Below are 22,420 nucleotides of genomic sequence, written 5' to 3' on the forward strand. Positions count from 1 at the left end.
TTAGCGTAGACATATCCTCATCATGCTAATTGCAACAAAAAAGGCACATGACGCATCCTTCAAGTTGACAAAGTCTCTTTCCCATATTAAAGGAAGACGACTTTGATGACGTCGGTTACAAGGAGGAAGTTAAGAACGGTTTACTGTGCTTATTTCAAGCACGGTATGTTTTTTTAACAGAGCTATTTACTGTGTTGAGAGCGTGTTGCTAGTAGCGTGTTGCTACACTTCACAGGCACGGTTTGGGATGAAAGTTATAATGTTATCATTAAAGCTTTGAAAACTCTCTCGGTGTACCGTCTTTCTTTGTAAATATGTGTAACCATGTATAATATGTATTTGCAACCGTATATTTTTGTAATGTATTTATTTTAGAAACTTATTCTGATATGTTTTGTACGAGCAAATGAGAAAGAAGGGGCGGGGAAAACGCGGGCTGACGGGAAGTGGAGTAAAGGTGAGACGTGTTTGTGAACGCGGCCGACAATAGTGGATATATATTTTTCCCACCCTTACCTTTGGAAATATACTTTTTTCCTTGGATTACTTTCAACGGGCACCTGGACTCTGCAGGTCTGCTATAAATCTTAAGTACCGGTATCATTTTCCGTTCTGTTTGCCGGTTTTGGTTTTTGGACTGTATCGGATATGGGTTAATTTCGTGTTTGTGTTGCGTTTTTTCAATGTGGGCGCATGCGGCTCATATACAGGTGCTAATATACAGGTGCGGCTTGTGTATGTACAAAATCGGTTTTCCTCCCGAAATGTGGTGGGTGCGGCTTATAATCAGGTGCGCTCTATAGTCCGGAATTTACGGCAAATAAAATTAAAAAATCCTTCAATTGAGACCTATTACTCATGTCCAACAATCCTTTAGTGATGTCCGTTACTCCTACTCCGACCAGCTCCTTCCTTGTCTTACCCCTGAAAGGTTGGCCTGAACTTCCGCCTGGTTCTTTTATCTTAAACGTCCGCTATATTAGGAATAAAAACATGGGGACTGCATATTCTCTTTTAACAATTTACTAGATGCCAGAAAGATTAAATACACAGCTGAGGTGCCTTCTTCGGCATGGCGCGTAAGACGTCTGTCTTGTCGAAGATAAAGCCTAGTCTTATACTGTCTTGGCCGCCCACCCATGCAGGTTGGTGGGTGGGTGGTTTGGGGGCCTATGTGAGACTCAATGGTAGTAACTGGTTCATACTGGATAATCTGTGCAACAGTGCTTATAGATCACAGGTGTCAAACAGGCGGCCCGCGGGCCAGATCAGGCCCGCTGAGGGATTGAAGACAGACAACGCGAGACAACACTCAGAGAAGCGCAAGAGAAAAACAAGCTGCAGGTTAAAATATGTCAAATTGATGTTACCAGGTGCCTCGAGCAAAGACACTGTACTTGTATTTCTTTCTCTCTCTCTCTCTCTCTCTCTCTCTCTTTTCCACCCCTTTTCTCCCACTCTGTCTCTGTCTCTTTCACTCTCTGTGTCTCTTTTACTCTTCCTTTTCTCTCTTTTCTCTTTCTCTCTTCATACACTTTGCGCTTTCTTTTCTCTTTTCTCTCCTTCTGTCTTTCTATTTCTCTTTGGATTTCTTTCTTACTCTCCCTTTCTTTTCCCCTTCTCTCACGACTTTTTATCTTTTGTTTCTCACGCTCTCTCCCTCTCTTTGTTTATCTTTCTTTCTCCCGCCCTCTCTCTTTTTCCCTCCCTCTTTCTCTTATTTATTTTTCTTTCTCTTTAATCTACTAGTCCGGCCCCCGACAGAATGTTTGTTCTATCGTGTGGCCCCCGAGTTCAAATGAGTTTGACACCCCTGTTTTAGATAAGAATACGACAAAGCAAGGACAAGTCACAGCAACCTACTGGGTCAGTTTATATCTTCTGAGAGTCCTAATCTAACACCCATTTGTATGTCATACCTCCTTCCCTCTATTATTACGCTCTTTACTGATTGTTCCTTCCGACATTCTTCTTTCTTGCTCGGCCAATTACATGAGAAATAGTTTAGTGATGGATTGTTGTAATATGAAACTCGCCTTTTTAACTGCCATTGACGGATTTAGATTTATAGATTTATCTTATTTGTTGCTACTGATTGATAGTGAGGCTTCCCTGGGGACCTATTTCACCATAAGAGTTTAAATTTTACCTCACCAAGAAAGTTTTCAAAGCTTTAATAATAATAATATAACGTGCTTCGTTTTGCGTTCGCTTTTAATATAGGTGTACGAAGTGTTTTAGCCCTTTTTTTATTTTTACACATTCATGATGGCGTAATCTTTCATACGGAAGATTACGATTATGCGGACGTACGATTAGCCTGGGTTAGCTTTATGTTAAACATTCATGGTAAACATTCAGGGTGTTGGAACGGATTAAAATGATTTACATTATTTTTAATGGGAAAATGATTTCGGTGATCGAACAAATCAGTTTTCGAACAGGGTTCTGGAACGGATTATGGTCGAGAACCGAGGTTCCACTGTATGCACGAGCCAAGAAGTTGCAGTCTTCCTCTGCGCATATATTCCACCGGTCTAAATCTTACCTTTTGTACTCGAGCGCTGCTGGCGGCCGTTAGAAAAATAACATAAATTAGCCGCATCACTGAAAAAGCTGCTGGGTTGAACGTTTGGGGAAAAAGTAGCAGCTTCCAGTCTGGAATTTACGGTAGTCAACTTTGAAACTATATTTTTTGAGTCCCCAAGTGCATGGAATATCATTGTGGGGAGGAACACTGCACATTCAGTGCCTAATTGGAAAAAAACTCTCTTTTATAATCCTTTTAAATGCATTTTGCCTTCAGGACTTTTCCAGATTTTGGGGTTGTTGTAGTAAAGCCACTGAATATGGATGCTGCAGCTTGGTTTTCAATACGGGTGCTGTTGACAGCATCATGTTTTCCTTCAGACACGTTTCCATCGCATCAGGTCTTTTCATCTGTGGACAAAATGCAATTAGCTGTTCTGTTGACTTTGTTGCCCCCACCCCCCATTTCCGGACCACCGCTGCTGCGTATGAAAAAGACCACAACATTTGAGAGTGTTCATAACTTGCAGCAGGACAGCCATGAAGAAGGTGGCGGCGGGTTTCCTCAGCGGTCCCAAGGGGGTCTTGTCCAAGGTCGGCATGGCCTCCATCTACAGCAAACCCCCCAGGCAGCGCATCGGAGCCGGGGTAAGACTCGTGGAAATTGTGGTCCTTGATGTTGCTTTCATTTGCTTTAAATCAAGGGTCTCCAACCCTTTTCAAGCCAAGGGCACCCTGTTTGATATGCATTTGTAAAATAACAATTTATCGTGTTATTACTATGTTATTACTATGTTATTACCAGGTTAAAAGAAAAAATTGACTAGAAAACCCCAATGACCTATCACTGGTGTTAAAACATACTTACTAGCAGTGTTCCCTCTAAGCTGCGCGCGTGCGCAATTGTGCACTGCTCGCACATTCTCGGTGCACAAGAAAATCTAGCCAGCGCACAAAAATAAAGGCTCAAAATTACTTATTAAGAAGCGACTTAAGTCAAAGTTACAGTGAGTGAAGGTAAAAATACACGGGTTCCCCTGACGTTGTGTCCTAAATGCGGTATTTTGAAGTCGAACGAAGTTGAGTAAAGTTAGTAGAATATGTCGAGAACCGGCTTCTTCGGCTCGGCTAACTAAAAGGAACCGGCTCTTTCGGGTCCTAAACGGCTCTTTGGGTTGTTTTTGCTTCTTTAATCCCAACATGACCAAATATTAAGTAAAATTATGCACAAAATGACTTAAAGGAAGGGGGGAATAGAACAAAAAAGAAAAAAATACCAAAATGAAAAAGTAGTGAAAAGCTGAGAAAAAAAGGAAACAAAAGGAATAGAAAAAAAAGAAGGAAAAATTTGGAAAAAAGCCAGAAAAAAAGAAAAGAAAGAAATGTAAGAAAAAAGTAAATAGAGAACAAAAAGAAAAAAGTAACAGCTCGGAAAAAATAAACAGAATGAGATTTTTTTTAAAGGAATTTTAAAAAAAAGTAGAAAAAAAACAGGGAAAAACGATAAAAAAGTTTGTGTTGCATTCAAAAAATTTCCAATTATATCAAGTGAATCTTGTTGCCAACATTGTACTTCCACTAAAAATGTGATTAAATACAGTTGTGTATCGTGCAACCGACTCAATAAGCCCCCAAAAATGTTAATATTATGCGACAAAATATCTCAGGAAATAAAAAGAAACGTAAATCTTGTGAAAGAATTGTAAGAACAAACGACGTTTTTAGGCCGTACAACCTTTGCAATAGTACATGAGTCAATTCACTCAAAAGTGAAAAATCATTTTGCATTGCTGGAAACTCAGCAAAATGTAACTTGATGTCAAGTTTTGGACATGTTTGATCATGATCTAGTTGCCACACTTGGGATTATGGTTGCTCACTGTTGTTTCAAGCGTTGCTCACCGACTTTGTGTGAACGCTCAGACCCCTGGAAAATGACAGGGAACATTGCTTACAAGTAAAAACATTCTACTTTTGACTTTTTAAAGACACCTCAAATGACTCACTCCATTTTTAACATTTTCTCCAACCCACTGAAATGATCTCAGTGTACAATAACAGGTTCTTTATGGTCTTTTTCTGATTGACAGCAAAGTTTTTTCGTCATGGCGGTCTTCGCCGTGGCAATGTTGGCTCCGGCCGGCTGGATCGTCCATCACCTACCCGAGTATCGCCAGAGGGCCCGCCAAAAGATGGACAGATGAGCGCCTCCTAAGCATAAAACTGCAATAAAATCCATTCCTCTTTCTTTTTCTTCTCCGCTCAAAGAAAAACAAACAATCCAAACCAGTTTTTTGGTGGGACTGCCACCAATGGAAGATTAAATTCCACAAAGTAGGAAGTTTTTGTTTGGGGAGGAATGTGTTTATTGTGATTTCAATTCCTGTTTGTTGGACCTCCTGCAGAGTGACGCAATGAGAGGAAGAATTATGATCATTCAAATAGAAACACTGCAGTTTGTGATCTCATCAATGTTTATTTTTTTGTAAAAAGCAAACAATAACCTATTCTTCATTTTTAAAAATCACTGTATCAAAATTGTTGAATAAAGAGTTTTTGTCCCACAAGGAGCAATATACGATGGATACTATAAAACTGTATTGCACTAAAAACTAAGTTTATCTCTGACCTTCTCAGCACAGCAGTATTATAGACTGTTCTTTGCAGAAGATAAAGAATATGTGCCTGCAAGCCTGTCTACAGTCTCTATGTCAGGAGTCTCCAACCTTTTTGAAGCCGAGCGCTACTTTTTGTTACTCATTAGCTCAAAGGGCACCTATTTTGATATGCATTTCTAAAATAACAACTTATCATGTTATTACTATGTTATTACCAGGGTTGGGTAGGGTTACATTAACTGGATTACTTTCAATTACTTTTGGATTACTCCAATACCAAATATGCTAATAAAAGACAAAAGAAAACTAAATATGAATCAAATGACGACTCACAACACGTGGTAAGCTTTCTCTCCTGGCTTTGATCTCTTTGATCTCCGGCAAAACGAACATAAAATGCCACGGAAACCAAATGAAAATAAATCCAAACAGCTTGCCAACAACATTTTTGCCGTTCCATGTATTCCGTTACTCCCCAAGTTTCTTTTGTCTTTTATTAGCATATTTGGTATTGGAGTAATCCAAAAGTAATTGAAAGTAATCAAGTAACCCTACCCAACCCTGGTTATTACTATCTTATTACAGGTTCACTACAACGATAATTACAGACATCAATAATCCATTTTAAGATTACCAATCCTCTATTTTATACTTTCTACTAAGCTAGCAATGAGTTAACTGAGGTGGCAGTAAATGAGTTAAACACCACAATGAACTAGTTAGCTTATAATTAACTCTCCCAATATACTAATTAGTTAGTAACTAATTTCCTGATCTAATTAACTACCAATTACGGTGACAGACATCAGAGATTTATTTTGAATTCAGTGCCATTGATTAAGTAAGACGTCAGCCCTCCATTAACCACAACTTGTAGTTAACTTTGCTGGCAGGGGATGAGTTAATTATTGGAAATAGGGAAGAATAGACATATTTACTAGTAAATCACAATGACCCAGTGAGATATTTTCAGGACCGCGGGGGCACCATGTTGGAGACCCCTGCGCTAGATAATACTGTCTTAAGGTATTTTCAGAGTTTATATACCACCTGGCCACATGGGGGCGATAAACAACAGGTACCGTATTTTCCGCACTATAAGGCACACCGGGTTATAAGGCGCACCCCCAAAAAATAGTTTTTGGTCCTATATTTTCCATACATAAGGCGCACCAGATTATAAGGCGCTACGATGGGAACGTGGACAAAACAGTCAGATAGTTCAGTCAAACTTATTACCCCCTTAACATTCCGAAAGCTTACAAAGAAGCAAATACGTGTCTCAGACATGTACGGAAACAGTGTCTGTACGATGTCACCCATCAAACATTTCTTAGTTTCCATTTTATTTTTTGCTGGCATTTGTGTGGACAGCAAAGTAAGAATTTTATTGTGCAGGGAAACGGGGTTCTTTACTGTGCATATGACAATAAACACTTTGAATTGAATTGAGTTTAAAAATAGACTCATCGCAGAAACATCAAGATCGTTCTAAAACAAGATACCGGGAAAATATAAAGCCGCATAGCTCACTTAAGTTCTCTTGCAGCCATCACCTTCGATAATGATACGTAACCATGGTCTTCTTACAACCGTGAGTGTAGTCAATCCAGGAGAGTAAAATATTTACAAATACAGAATGGTAAAACATGTTTCCTCTATGCCGTAGACAACCAAACTTGCTATTCACACTCATCTTTTTCGGCCAATTGCAGCCTATGCGAGCCTGTAAATGATAAAAAGGATCCGCCACCTTTACCTCCAAATAATTTAAGCCAATAGTGATCGATTCAAATGATGATTGACACATTGGTTAGGAAATGAAACGCCGGTATATAAATCCCAGCATACACCGCGGACTACTTTGCGTTCGGGGGAAAATCTAGTCGGCGGCTGCTGCATTAGTTGCAAGACTTTGCGACTTAAGGCGCACCGGATTATAAGGCGCTACAATGGCAACGTGGACAAAACAGTCAGATAGTTCAGTCCAACTTATTACCCCCTCAACATTCCGAAAGCTTGCAAAGAAGCAAATACGTGTCTCAGACATGTACGGAAACAGTGTCTGTACGATGTCACTCAAATGCATCGTTCCAAATATCATTCGGAAGGTTAAAGTCTTGGGATTCAAGAAATGCCAACCATTCCTTAATTTCTATTTTCTTTTTCGCTCGCAACTTTACTGTGCATATGACAATAAACACTTGGAATTGAGTTTAATTTAAAAAAAGACCCATCACACAAACATCGAGATCACTCTGAAACAAGATACTGGAAAAATATATAGCCGGAGTAGCTCACCGAAGTCGTTGTGTTCAAAAATAATGTGCAACCATCGTCCTCTTATATCCGTGATTGTAGTAAATCCAGGAGAGTAAAATATTTACAAATACAGAATAGTAAAACATGTTTTCTCTCTGCCGTAGACAACCAAACTTGCTATTCACATTCATCTTTTTCGGCCGATTGCAGGCTTTGTTTCGCCCCTTTAGCCTATGCGAGCCTGTAAATGATAAAAAGGATCTGCCCTCTTTACCTCCGAATAACTTTAGCCAATAGTGATCGATTCAAATGATGATTGACACATTGGCTGGGAAATGAAACGCTGGCATATGTATCCCAGCATACACCGCGGACCACATCGCCTACGAGGAAAAATCTAGTCGGCGGCTGCTTGCCTTTGTTGCGAGACCTTGCGACTTAATATTGATCCATATATAAGGCGCACTGTATTATAAGGCGCAGGGTCAGCTTTTGAAAAAAATAAAGGCTTTTAGGTGCGCCTTATAGTGCGGAAAATACGGTAGATACTTTACTGTATAAAAACAAAGTTCTTTTTGACCTTCTTAGCAGTAATCTTGACTGTTCTTTGCAGAAGATAAAGAAAACATGCCTGTGAGTGAGGTTACAGTATCGATCTAAGTGTACCTGTTGGTGAACATCGCCACCTAGATGCTAATTGTTAGCCTGCATGCCTCTGAAGTTTGCCATTCTACCTCAGCATTCTTCAACCACGTAGAATCCAGAAGGCTAATATTCAGCGAGGAGTCACAAGTCCACACAAGCTTCCTGGTGCTGCAGGAAGCGAATCAGACTCCTGGGGAGCGGTAACTTCTCCAAGTGTCTCAGGTTCACTAGCTGCGCGATCCGGACGCGGCATAGCTGCAGCAAACACCGCGGCATCGCTGCGCACAACATCGCAAAATCGCATTTTTCTGTTTTCGAGAAAAAACTTCTTTTGTTGTGGCTCACCAGCTTTGTCTTTGATGACGCTCCAGTCCTCGTAGCTGTCCAAGTGTTCCATCAGTCTAGAACAAATCGTCACGTGACCCACGTAGTCCAACAGCACGTCGATAATGGGCCCCGCCCAACGGCTGATGCTGGGGGCTGAAATCACTTCGCAGAACTGGTGGGAAAACGCAAAAGCCCCGTTTGATTCTCCGTATTCAAATACAGTGGTACCTCTACTCTCAATGGCTTTACATACGCAAGTTTCAAGTTAGGGAGTACCTGTACGGGAAAACATTGCCTCTGGTTACAAAGGTGTTTCAGGATACGAAGTCGAAAATACAGTACAGTACAGTGAAACCTCGGTTTTCAAACGCCTCTCAGTTCGGGCAAATCGGTGTTCGACCAAAAATTTAGAGAAATTCTTGCTTCGCTGTTCGGTCAAAAAATCGGAGTTCGAACGCCGGTACGCTAGGGTGCGATGCTGAGAGGCGTACGGGTGTTTTAGCCCCTAATTGTGCCTCCGAAGAAGGTCGGTGCAAGCAGGACAGGTGAAAAAAGACAAGTTGTTCGTCCAACTATTGCCTTGAAGAAAGACATAATAGCTAAATATGAAAGAGGTGTACGAATTTCCGATCTTGCTAGTGAATACAGCATGGCTAAATAATAAGGATAAGAATAAGGAGGCTGTGAAATCGAATGATGCGGCTAAGGAAGTTAGCGCTATAAGCAGGCAACTGACGAAAGTTTTGGAAGAGGTTGAAAAGTGTTTGATGATTTTTCTCTCCCCACCGTCCACCACAAAGGTAAAAAATCCTATTTATAATCTTTTTTTATTTTTACACGTTCATGTTAGCGTAATCTTTCGTACGGAAGATTGCGCTAACGCGAACGTACGATTAGCCTGGGTTAGCTTCGTGTTTACGTTCATGGTAAACATCAGGGTGTTGGAACAGATTAAAACGATTTTACATTACTTTTAATGGGAAAAACGATTTCGGTGATTGAACAAATCGGTTTTCAAACAGGGTTCTGGAACGGATTATGGTCGAGAACCGAGGTGCCACTGCATATGCTGCTATTGTTGTGGATTGTTGAGGAGTCGGCTTGCATAAGGAACGCATTAGGCTAGAGAAAGGGGAAATTCCAACTTGTTTACCCTGAGTTCAAATGTTGGCGAATATTATCGCCTTGGACGAAAGACTGGCGTTCATCCTGCCAAGATTTCTTGGCAGGGAGCAGGCCATGTCAAACTGACCCCGAAAGACAATTCGTGGAAGATTACAAAACAATCGGTCTGTGGCGTGTACACGTGCAAGGGGAAGGACGAAAACTAACATTGATGTTGTATTAAGGATATAAAAAGCCACCCGCCTCTGAAGACGGTGAGAGATTTTGAGATTCCTGTTGCAATAAACGAACTCTCCCTCTGACGTCAGGACTCCTTGCACCTTGTTTTATTAGTATACTGAGGGACAAATCGCTCGGGCCGTTTCCACATTACTATATGCCTCTCAGAGAGTTTACTGAACGTAAACAAACTGGCTATTGCGTGATGCCAGCATGCTCTTCGTGTCACCATCACAGTTCAGAGACAAGGAGAAGAACCGAGGTGCCACTGTATATGCTGCTATTGTTGTGGATTGTTGAGGAGTGGGCTTGCATAAGGAACGCATTAGGCTAGAGAAAGGGGAAATTCCAACTTGTTTACCCTGAGTTCAAATGTTGGCGAATATTATCGCCTTGGACGAAAGACTGGCGCAGCCATCATGCAATCAGCCCAAATTAAAGACATTTTAACACAATTCCAAAAAGTTTTGGAATTTGTGGAAAAAGTGTTGACAACTCAGGCTATCGCTACGTCTGTCTAGCGCATTTCCGAAGGATTGTCAAAAGCCGGCAAGAGCAGACATCAGTGGATGAGTTTTTTAAAAAACGTAAAGCAAAAAGGTAAATCATTTTTTTGTATTATTCTCTGTTATTTTACATTATTTGCCTCTCAATTTGAATCTATTCTTCAGTTCTCTAATTTTAACATATTTCATGTTCTGATGCTCTTATATGATTTATCAGAAAAATATCATACAGTAATTTTGCGGGGTTTGGAACGGATCAACGCATTTACTTTCAAAATGCGTCTCAACTTATGAAGTTTTCAGGTTACAAAGCTACTCCCGGAACAATATTATACTCCCAGAACATTGTTATATTTTGACTGGCTTTGTGTTGACTGTTCATTTCTGTAACATGTTTTTATTTTTTCTACTTTGAAAAAAGAGATACTTTTGTTGTACATAATCGTATTAGGATGAAACTTGAACTCAGAACTGTGTTTTTTGAACCCGCCTGTAAGATGTGCAGCTCCAGTTTTTTACGAGGTAGACTTGGGAGTTCCAGTCATCCTTTGATCTTTGGACTTCACAACTCAACATTGATGGTGAGCCACCCAATTTGAACGTCTAACTCTAACACCCTTCCCCACCAGTGATCACATGGTAGTATTTTTCCTTTCTGGCTTCCCTTGACTTGAATCTGACTTACCCCAACTGGATTTTTTTTCCCCTTTGAGAGAAACTATTGAAAGGATCACCTCATTTTTCTTCATTTAATTTGACCCAATATTCTGTAAATGTTTTGTGTCATTTGGTTATTTGTTTCTCCAAGATCCTGGAAGAACCTAGAGGTGTACATACTCTGAAGTGGGTTACATTAACAAAATATGAGCACCCTCCATTGGGAAGTTGCTTGCTAACAGAGGTACAGCGGGTTGAGGGTGGAGTGAGGGTGCACGAGAGACTGTTGATATGTAAGCAATGTGGCAATACGATAAATAAAACAACTACTAGATCTTGGAATCAGATCTGCATGTGCTAATTGGGACGAGCTGATGCTGGCAGTCAGCAGTTTCGATCACTTAGTCCTCTAAGGGTAGTCTCTGGAGGTTCTGGTTACCGTATTTTCCGCACTATAGGGCGCACCGGGTTATAGGGCGCACCCCCCAAAAATAGTTTTCGGTCCTATATCTTCCATACATAAGGCGCACCGGATTATAAGGCGCTACAATGGCAACGTGGACAAAACAGTCAGATAGTTCAGTCCAACTTATTACCCCCTCAACATTCCCAAAGCTTGCAAAGAAGCAAATACGTGTCTCAGACATATACGGAAACAGTGTCTGTACGATGTCACTCAAATGCATCGTTCCAAATATCATTCGGAAGGTTAAAGTCTTGGGATTCAAGAAATGCCAACCATTCCTTAATTTCTATTTTCTTTTTCGCTCGCAACTTTACTGTGCATATGACAATAAACACTTGGAATTGAGTTTAATTTAAAAAAAGACCCATCACACAAACATCGAGATCACTCTGAAACAAGATACTGGAAAAATATATAGCCGGAGTAGCTCACCGAAGTCGTTACGTTCAATAATAATGTGCAACCATGGTCCTCTTATATCCGTGAGTGTAGTAAATCCAGGAGAGTAAAATATTTACAAATACAGAATAGTAAAACATGTTTTCTCTCTGCCGTAGACAACCAAACTTGCTATTCACATTCATCTTTTTCGGCCGATTGCAGGCTTTGTTTCGCCCCTTTAGCCTATGCGAGCCTGTAAATGATAAAAAGGATCTGCCCTCTTTACCTCCGAATAACTTTAGCCAATAGTGATCGATTCAAATGATGATTGACACATTGGCTGGGAAATGAAACGCTGGCATATGTATCCCAGCATACACCGCGGACCACATCGACTACGAGGAAAAATCTAGTCGACGGCTGCTTGCCTTTGTTGCGAGACCTTGCGACTTAATATTGATCCATATATAAGGCGCACTGTATTATAAGGCGCATGGTCAGTTTTTGAAAAAAATAAAGGCTTTTAGGTGCGCCTTATAGTGCGGAAAATACGGTACTTGGATTTTCTTGCGTGGGTCAGAAAAGATTATTTCTCAAAAGACATCTTGTAACTCAAATTTATTGTAACTAGAGTAGCTCGTACTTAAAGGGGACAATGTATTTCTACAAGTCAAGGTTGTACTTAAATACGGTTTCCCCATTTTCCTTACCTGAACTCCAGTGGTAACGCCCTCAGCCGGCCGCTGTTCTTCGGTGAACCCTAGATGCCCCGGGTGTGACCTGCCCGTCCGGAGTGGCGGGTGGGGTCCATTGCCGTAGTGACACTTGAAGCAGGACAGGGCGTCACCACCGTTGTCTAGCAGGTACTTGAACATGGGAAGGTACTTCATGGAGAACATGAAGATTGCAGGGAAGGTGGTGGGATGTGTGGGCAGGCAGGCGTTTATGTCTGCGCCGTGTTTCACCAACTGTGTAACGTTCTCAATGCAGCCCTGTCTTGCTGCCAGCAGCAGTGGCCTAAAAAAGTCCAAGTTGGGATCAGCACCGGCATCCAGCAACAGGCGGACATTGTCCTCATTGTAATTGGCCACAGCAAAATAGAGGGGAGTGCTGCGCCGGTCTTCGTAGAGTCGGGAGCGCTCTTCACAGAGCTGCGCGTTGACGTCGAAGCCGGCCTCGATGAGGGTCTCCAGGACATCGTCGCGGTTGTGCTCTGCAGCCACATGGAGTGGACTGATACCTGTGCGGCGGACTCTGGCCTTGCTGGTTGCCGGGATCAACATGGACACGATGCTGAGACAGAGAACAAGAAACTTCTTCTGAGTGGTGTTCAAACTACAGCATTGGTTCTATCTACAAGGGATGGCAAATCCAGGTTTAGAAACTAAAAAATACTAATGAATTCAGTTTATTTGATGTCTTTAAGCTTCATGTTAAGTAAAGACACAACTGCCTAAATCCAAAGTGTGGCAGGGTTGTTGTTTCCTGGACAGCTGTTGAGAGAAGGTAGATGAAAAAGCTCAGGAACCTGGTTCTGATGCCTCCTTGACACCTCTCTAGAGATGTGTTACGGACATGACCTAGGACACACCGAAGAGTTCGACTAGCCTGGGAACACCTTGAGATCCTGAACATTGTATCGAGCTTTATACTTGAATAGATATTTTTATGCAAATTGCAAGGGATCTGCTTATGATGTCTCCTTGATGCATCCAGGAGAGGTGTTTAGGGCATATCTCTCAGAACGACACAGGGTACACTGAAGAGAGTGTGCTTTGACTAGCCTGAAAACACCTCGGGATCCTAAAAATTGTATTGAACTTTTACTATTACAGATATTTTTATGCAAATTGCAATGCGTCTAGAAATAACAGCGCAAACTCCTGACAGGATATCTCCTTACCAACAGGATTTATGCTAACTGTGAAAACTGTACAAGATGTACAGTTGACAGTGTATAGACAATTGCTAACCATGCCAACTGCAAGAATGCGACATGACAGAAAATTCGTGACACGTAGTTAAATGGACTGCAAGACTTCAGCGACGCTGGGTGCACTCAAAATGGCACCTCAAAAACAGGGACTTCAAACGGACTGCAAGACCAAAGCGGCACTAAGGCACTGAAGAAGAGGTTGGTTGAACGAAGATAGAAAAAACCCAGAACTTCAGTGGCAGTTTGATTCTGCCCTGAGCACTTCCGGCAAAAATTGCACATGAATGGCTTCAGTGTTTCTTAGTCAGATTGTAGCTTTTTGTATATCGCAAGAGTGTCCAGAATATTATACTGATAAAGACATTTTTTAGAAGAAGTTCGTCTCCAGCCTCTGATTTTACTGAGATTCTCACCCCCCGACAAACACGTGAAGGACAAGGGAAGAAAAGTACAGTGGAACCTCGGTTTTCGAACGCCTCTCAGTTCGGACAAATCGGTGTTTGACCAAAAATTTCGAGAAATTCTTGCTTCGCTGTTCAGTCAAAAAATTGGAGTTCGAACGCCGGTAATGCGTGAGTGCATACGCTAGGGTGCGATGCTGTGCGGCGTACGGGAGTTTTAGCCCCTTATTATGCCTCCGAAGAAAGTCAGTGCAAGCAGCAAAGTTGCTACAGGTGAAAAAAGAAACAAGTTGTTGTCCAACTATTGCCTTTAAGAAAGACATAATAGCTAAATATGAAAGAGGTGTACAAGTTTCCGGTCTTGGGAATACAGCATGGCTAAATCTACTATCAGTACGATAGTAAAGAATAAGAAGGCTTTGAAATCGAGTGATGCGGCTAAGAAAGTTAGTGCTATAAGCAAGCAACTGCCGCAAGTTTTGGAAGAAGTTGAAAAACTTTTGATGATTTTTCTCTCCCCACCGTCCACCACAAAGGTAAGAAATCCTATTCATAATTATTTTCTTTATCCTTTTTTTATTTTCACACGTTCATTTTAGCGTAATCTTTCGTACGGAAGATTACGCTAACGCGAACGTACGATTAGCCTGGGTTAGCTTCATGCTTACGTTCATGGTAAACATTCAGGGTGTTGGAACGGATTAAAACGATTTACATTACTTTTAATGGGAAAAACGATTTCGGTGATTGAACAAATCGGTTTTCGAACAGGGTTCCGGAACGGATTATGTTCGAGAACCGAGGTTCCACTGTACCATCCTTCAACAATATCATCAGATGTGGTGGATGAAGTGACTGGCAACTCCGAGGTCTGGACTTCCATGGTAAGACTGTTGCCTATGTGACTGGACCCAGGAAAAGTGGAAGGATTTCTTACTTTGGATAGTGTTATCTGCATGCTTACCTCTCACTTCCCTTGCGGGCGGCGATGTGAAGCGGCAGCAATCCAGCTTTTCCCATTAGGTTGGCATCCGCTTTCTGAGAAAGGAGGAACTCCACAATATCAGCATGACCGTTTTTAGCGGCTTCGTGAAGAGCAGTGGCGCCGTCGGCTGCTTGACTGTTTATGTCTGCGCCTAGAGTCAAACCGTCAAAACGGTAAGCGGGATGCGGTGGTCTTCTGGGATCTGAGGGACTCACCGTGTTTTACCAGGAGGCGTAATGAAGCGACCTGCCCGCCCTGAGCCGCTGTGAACAATGGCATGTTCCCATAATTATCCAAAGGGCTGTGTTTCCCGCCGGCCTTCAGGAGCATTTGGCAGATCTCCACGTTGTTGCGGCATGTGGCCTCATGCAGGGCCGTCCAACCCTGGAAGCATTTCATGTTGACCGTCGCTCCGTTATTGAGCAAAAGCGCCACCAACGCTGGGTTGTCCCTCTCGCAGGCTGCGGGGTGAAACCATTAAATAAAAATCAACGTCAAACTTAGAAATGGACTTGAGGTTTAAGGTATACCTTTGAACAGGGGAGTCTCGTGGTCCCGGTTTGCTGCGTCGGGGTCGGCACCATTTTCCAAAAGCAGTTGAGCGCATCCTAGATGCTCCCGATCGACTGCTAGCAGAAGCGCCGTCTCTGCGTGGTCAGTGCGCTTGTTGATCATCCCCGGCTGGGCTATATGCGCACACAGACCCCAGTCCGTTAGCAACACCGCGAATACAAAGAAGGTACATACCGTAAATTCCGGACTATAAGCCGCTACTTTTTTCCCAGACGTTCAACCCTGCGGCTTATTCAGTGTTGCGGCCAATTTATGTCTTTTTTTTAACGGCCGCCAGCGGCGCTCGAGTACAAAAGGTAAGATTTAGACCGGTGGAATATATGCGCCGAGGAAGACTGCAACTTCTTGGCTTGACTAGCGGCGAGAAATCTTTCACTAAAACTGGCCGCATGCGAAAGGCAACTTTTTCGCAAGTCTGCCAGTGGATCCTGACAGCGTGGGGCAGCATAAAAAAAATCCACCATCACCAACCAGTTCCGAAAAGCCGGTCTGCTGCATGACGGAGAGGAGGGCACGGAATCAGGAGTGAATGGGAGCGTGGGACGACGTCTATATGACAAAGTTTCTTTCCGACACTGAGGAAGACGACTTTGATGGCTTCAGTTCTAAGGAGGAAGATTAGGACGGTTTACCGTGAATTTTACAAGTCCAGTATGTTTTTTTAACAGACTCGTTTACTGTGTTGCGAGCGTGTTGCTACCATTAACTGCCCGGATGAAAGTTATATTATTATTATTAAAGCTTTGAAAACTTTCTTGGTGTACCGTCTTTCTTTGTAAATATGTGTAACCATGTATAATATGTATTTGCAACTGTATATTTTTGTAATGTATTTATTTGTATTTATTTTGGACACTTATTCTGATATGTTTTGGACAGGCAAATTAAAAAGAAGGGGCGTAACAAACGCGGGCTGACGGGAAGTGGGGACCGGTAAAGGTGAGTGTATGTGGATATGTGTTTTTCCCACCCTTACCTTTGGAAATATACACTTTTTTCCTTGGATTACTTTCAACGGGACCCAGACTCTGCAGGTCTGCATCAAACCTTAAGTACCGGTATCATTTTCCGTTCATTTTGCCGGCTGTGATTTTTGGACTGTGTACTTTAATGAAGGATGTTCAGTTACAATCACGGGACTTAAATTCGGGTCTGGGTTAATATTGTGTTTGTGTTACATTTTTTTAATGTGGGCGCATGCGGCTTATATACAGGTGCGGCTTGGGTGGGTACAAAATCGGTTTTCCTCTTAAAATGTGGTGGGTGCGGCTTATAATCAGGTGCGCTCTACAGTCCGGAATTTACGGTAAAAATGTTAGCTAGTAGCAGGTCAGATGGTGTACTTTTAAAGGTCCTCCTGAATTGATTTATATTTAGCCTGCTATCTTTTATTAACGTGTGTGAAGGTCGAGATTCTTTTTTGTATTATCCAGCTAGCACATAACCTGATGTATTTGTAAAGGTTATCCTAAGATGATTTTATAATAGCTGGCCAGCATGTTTATATGTCTTATCCGTAACGGTCCCCCTGAGATGGTTTTTTGTCTGCTGCCGAGAGTATCAGAGTGGTAAATTTGATTTTCTAAGAGTAATATGTTGGCTTTGGTTAATTGTAAATCCCTTCCTAAGGTGACTTTATGTCAGATGGTTAGCATGCAGGGTTGGGTAGGGTTACTTTAACTGGGTTACTTTCAATTACTTTTGGATTACTTCAATACCAAATATGCCAATAAAAGACAAAAGAAACTAAATATGAATCAAATGACTCCATTTTGTGCAGACTTGGGGAGTAACGGTATACATGGAACGGCAAAAATGATGTTGGCAAGCTGTTTGGATTTATATTCATTTTGTTTCTGTCGCATTTGATGTTCGTTTTGGCGGAGATCAAAGAGATCAATTGCGAACGCGCGCAGCTTAGAGGGAACACTGCTTAGATCCAGTGTCAAAAGTGTCCGTTACCCGATAGAAGGACCTTGAGGCACACCTCCTGGCGGTACCACACCGCCTGATGGATGGCGAGCCAGCCAGGCTTGCTGGGCAGCATTAGGTTGGTTCCGGGAGACGCTATCAGATCCTTCAGGTGGCGCACGTCACCTTCACGAATCGCTTGGAGCAGAGGCTCCTCCTTCCTGACCAATAAAGCAAACACCACATTTGACCCTTTATAACCCCAAGGTTAGTTAACATAGTGGCTAAAATTAGAGCTTTGTGCATGGTAAGATTAGGGTTAGGGTTCAGGAGCAGGCAGAATCCTGAAATTAGGTTAGGGATGAATCAGAGTTGCCGGATCAGCCTTGGGTTATGGGTCTGGTACAGGAGCAAACATACTCCTGAAGTTCTGGCACGACGTGGACCAAAGTGCCATCCCTTTTGCGGTAAGCCAACATCTTCCTCCCAGCGCCTGTGGTGAAGCGGCTTATGGTGCCCTCAAAAGTTTCTCTGCAACTCACACACCACACGAGAGCCAATCAGGGCACAGAGGACTCGTGACGTAAGCTGTTCAAAGCACACCGAGAGAAGCTAAATCCATCTTCTAATTGCCATCAGGCGGTCATGCATTTGTTTTTTTACTTACAGACATCAACAAATTCATTCAAATTTTCTGACGATGTCATTGAGAGACAGCATGTAGCCGACCAAAAATACATTTCTTAATTGGAGCTGTAGAGGTGCCCTGACTTACAAGCAGTGTTTCCTCTAAGATGCACGCGTGCGCAATTGCGCACTGCTCAAACATTCTCAGCGCACAAGAAAATCTAGCCAGCGCACAAAAATGAGAGCTCAAAATTATTAAAAAGAGTCGAAGTAGAACGAAGTTGAGTAAAGTTAGTAGAGTTTGTCGGGGAACCGGCTTCTTCGGCTCGGCTCACTAAAAGGAACCGGCTCTTTTGGGTCCTAAACGGCTCTTCGGGTTGTTTTTGCTTCTTTAATCCCAACATGACCAAATGTTATGTAAAATTATGCACAAAATGACTTAAAGGAAGGGGGGAATAGAACAAAAAAGAAAAAAATACCCAAATGAAAAAGTAGTGAAAAGCTGAGAAAAAAAGAAACAAAAGGAAGAGAAAAAAAGAAGGAAAAATTTAGAAAAAAAGAAAAGAAAGAAACGTAGGAAAAAAAGTAACAGCTAGGAAAAAATAAACACAATGAGACTTTTTTAAAAGGAATTTTAAAAAAAGTAGAAAAAAATGTATCAAATGAATCTTGTTGCCAACATTGTACTTCCACTAAAAAATGTGACTAAGTACAGTTGTGTATCTTACAACCGACTCAATAAGCCCCCCAAAATGTTAATATTATGCAACAAAATATCTCAGGAAACAAAAAGAAATGGATATCTTGTGAAAGAATTGTAAGAACAAACGACGTTTGTAGGCCGTACAACCTTTGCAATAGTACATGAGTCAATTCATTCAAAAGAGAAAAATCATTTAGCATTGCCGGAAACTCAGCAAAATGTAACTTTATGTCAAATTTTGGACATGTTTGATAATGAATTATCTTGCCACGCTTGGGATTATGGTTGCTCACTGTTGTTTCAAGCCTTGCTCACCGACTTTGTGTGAACGCTCAGACCCGGGGAAAATTAGAGGGAACATTGCTTACGAGTATGTTTTCAACGTGACTATGCTCGTAACTTAAAACGCCCAAATTCTGTTTTCACATAAGTGTTGGATAGGGTTCTTCCTAATTTGTGGAATATTTTCCAGAGTTCCTACTTTTGCCACCTAAGAGCAGTATGAAACTGACTGAAAATTTGCAGTTTATTGAGACGCCTCAACTCTACCAGGCCCATCAGTACGACACTGATATTGGCTATTCCGTAGGGATCCAGCACACCACCGTTCCCCAAAAGGCACCGGCGGACAAATTGAGAATCCGCATGTCTGCCAAAATCACCCACTCTTGATGCTCATTAACTTCCCTGCATACAATGACTGTGCCGACAGCAGAGGTTGTCATATACCGTAAATTCCGGACTATAAGCCGCTACTTTTTTCCCAAACGTTCAACCCTGCGGCTTATTCAGTGATGCGGCCAATTTATGTCATTTTTCTAACGGCCGCCAGCGGCGCTCGAGTACAAAAGGTAAGATTTAGACCGCTGGAATATATGCGCCGAGGAAGACTGCAACTTCTTAGCTTGTGCACAAATTGAATTAGCGTAAACTTACCCTTATCATGCAGATTGCAAAAGGAAAGGCACATGACGCAGCTTTCAACCTAAAATCAATCGAGCAATCCGATAAGGAAGGAAACAGAGCTACTGCACGTAAACTTTACTTTGCGAGCGTGTTGCTAGCGTGTTTTGGAATAAGGGAGCGTGGGACGACGTCTATATGACAAAGTTTCTTTCCGAATCTGAGGAAGACGACTTTGATGGCATCAGTTATAAGGAGGAAGAGTATATTTTTTTATCAGACCCATCTACTGTTTTACGAGGGTGTTGATAGTAGCGTGTTCCTACCTGTTACAGTCACGGTTTGAGATGAAAGTTATATTATTATTATTAAAGCTTTGAAAACTCTCTCGGTGTACCGTCTTTCTTTGTAAATATGTGTAACCATGTATAATATGTATTTGCAACTGTATATTTTGTAATGTATTTATTTTAGAGATTTATTCTGATATGTTTTCCCCGGGCGAAAAGAAGGGGAGAAAACAACGGGGGCTGACAGGAAGTGGAGTAAAGGTGAGACGTGTTTTTGGACGCAGCGGACAATAGTGGACATATATTTTCCCCACCCTTACCTTTGGAAATATAGACTTTTTTTCCTTGGATTACTTTCAATGGGACCCGGACTCTGCAGGTCTGCATCAAACCTTAAGTACCGATATCATTTTCCATTCATTTTGCCGGCTGTGGTTTTTGGATTGTGTACTTTATATTCAGTTACAATCACGGGACTTAATGTCAGGTTTAGGTTACTTTTGTGATTGTGTCACATATTTTAATGTGGGCGCATGCGGCTTATATACAGGTGCGGCTTGTGTAAGTACAAAAGCGGTTATCCTCTTAAAATGTGGTGGGTGCAGCTTATAATCAGGTGCGCTCTATAGTCCGGAATTTACGGTAATTGTTTTCTATGTTGAGGTACTGCCTACACTTGTTTTCCCAACCTTTGACACCTGTTTGTGCCGGACTCAAGACTTCTTGTACCTTACCAGCCGTGAGTTCGTTCCGGACTTTAATCATTTTCTTCCCTTCTTCTATGTGCAGAGCGCTTTTTGTTTATTCCCTTTGCCCCCTAATAAACTTGTCGAACTCAGATTGTCTTAGCCTGGGTCGGCCTACTTAAAACACCAACGACTTTAAGCTAAGCATAAGAAGAAATCAAATCTATGAAGCTTACTATCACGTTTGTTTGCACTTCAGGCCAGCAGGCAATACTTACACTATTTGGGTTTTTTCACGAGGCGGGTTTGGGGAGCTGTAGTGGGCAGGGCCTTCCTCCTGGGCTCGGACTTGTTGAACTTTAGGGACCTTTAGGTCGGGAGTTCGCAGGTTCCCCTCGGTCATCGCGTCGGCCAAACTGCGCTGGATGGCTAGCTGCAGAAGCTCTTCATCGCTCAGTTCGCCGTACGCAGAATAATCGTCCAATCCTGCCGTATCTGCCGCCATGATGGCGCCGACCCAGTTAGAGATCAAGAGAAGACGATTTCCAAGTCCTCAAGTCCTTCCAAAGTGTTTCCAAAATGAACTTTGTGGTATGCACGGAAAAAAAAATCAACAGAAGCAAACTTCTCACCGTTTACAGCGGTGTCGAAAGTCGAGTGATATCTGTGATCAGTGGCAGCCTTCTTTTTTTAGAAGCTGCCTCTCAACTTACATCACGTGTGTTTTCGCCCCTGGTCACAGACACACATTAGTTTTTGACACTTAGAATGTTGATATACTGAGAAAGAACTGATCATCTTTTTTGACATTGAGAGGTATTTTTATTATTGAATCTAGACCAGGGATGGCGTCCGGAGCCGTAAAAAAATTGCCAACTCCAAATTTTTTGGCTTTGTTTTCCTGTACAGTGGAACCTCGGTTTTCGAACGCCTCTCAATTCGGACAAATCGGAGTCCGACCAAAAATTTGAGAAATTCTTGCTTCGCTGTTCGGTCAAAAAAAATCAGAGTTCGAACGCCGGTAAAGCGTGAGTGCGTACGCTAGGGTGCGATGCTGAGCGGCGTACGGGTGGAGATCGCTCTTTTCCTGACCAACTGTTATCGCGTGCGGACGTGCTTCGTTTTGCTTTCGTTTTTAATATAGGTGTAGGACGTGTTTTAGCCCCTAATTATGCCTCCGAAGAAAGTCAGTGCAAGCAGCAAAGTTGCTACAGGTGAAAAAAGAAAAGTAGTGCGTACAACTATTGCATTTAAGAAAGAAATAATAGCAAAATATGAAGGAGGTGTGCGAGTGTCTGATCTTGCTAGGGAATACCCCACTGTCCACCTGCGCCTTCTGCTGACAAAGGTAAGAAATCCTATTCATAATTCTTTTCTTTATCCTTTTTTTTTAATTTTTACACGTTCATGTTAGCGTAATCTTTCGTACGGAATATTACGATAACGCGGACGTACGATTAGCCTGGGTTAGCTTTATGTTTACATTAAACATTCAAGGTAAACATTCAGGGTGTTGGAACGGAGCCCAACATTCAGGGTGTTGGAACGGAGCCCCCTTTCCAATGAACAGCTCACCACTTGTTGTGGAGACCCGGGTGCTAAATGACTTGTAAACGACCTGATTTTTTTATTTTTACACGTTCATGTTAGCGTAACCTTTCGTACGGAAG

At 42.1% G+C, this 22,420-nt stretch overlaps 2 protein-coding genes across 2 annotated transcripts; one reads left to right on the plus strand and one right to left on the minus strand.

Annotated features, from left to right (window-relative positions):
* The first annotated feature begins 3,050 nt into the window (after positions 1-3,050).
* On the plus strand, positions 3,051-5,140 carry LOC148346448 (cytochrome c oxidase subunit 8A, mitochondrial). The gene is made up of 2 exons (XM_088325560.1): positions 3,051-3,177; positions 4,620-5,140. Exons 1-2 carry the CDS (start codon positions 3,070-3,072, stop codon positions 4,731-4,733), a joined length of 222 nt encoding a protein of 73 aa, XP_088181686.1. The 5' UTR covers positions 3,051-3,069; the 3' UTR covers positions 4,734-5,140.
* Positions 5,141-7,698: 2,558 nt separating this feature from the next.
* On the minus strand, positions 7,699-18,077 carry asb2a.1 (ankyrin repeat and SOCS box containing 2a, tandem duplicate 1). Its single transcript, XM_088325021.1, has 8 exons — positions 17,962-18,077; positions 17,593-17,762; positions 15,588-15,743; positions 15,273-15,518; positions 15,037-15,208; positions 12,446-13,028; positions 8,400-8,553; positions 7,699-8,332 (listed from the first exon to the last, which is right to left on the minus strand). Exons 1-8 carry the CDS (start codon positions 18,018-18,020, stop codon positions 8,196-8,198), a joined length of 1,677 nt encoding a protein of 558 aa, XP_088181147.1. The 5' UTR covers positions 18,021-18,077; the 3' UTR covers positions 7,699-8,195.
* Positions 18,078-22,420: the final 4,343 nt, after the last annotated feature.

Source organism: Urocampus carinirostris, chromosome 20, assembly GCF_059441175.1.
Source record: "Urocampus carinirostris isolate Australia breed hairy pipefish chromosome 20, RoL_Ucar_1.0, whole genome shotgun sequence".
NCBI lineage: Eukaryota > Metazoa > Chordata > Actinopteri > Syngnathiformes > Syngnathidae > Urocampus > Urocampus carinirostris.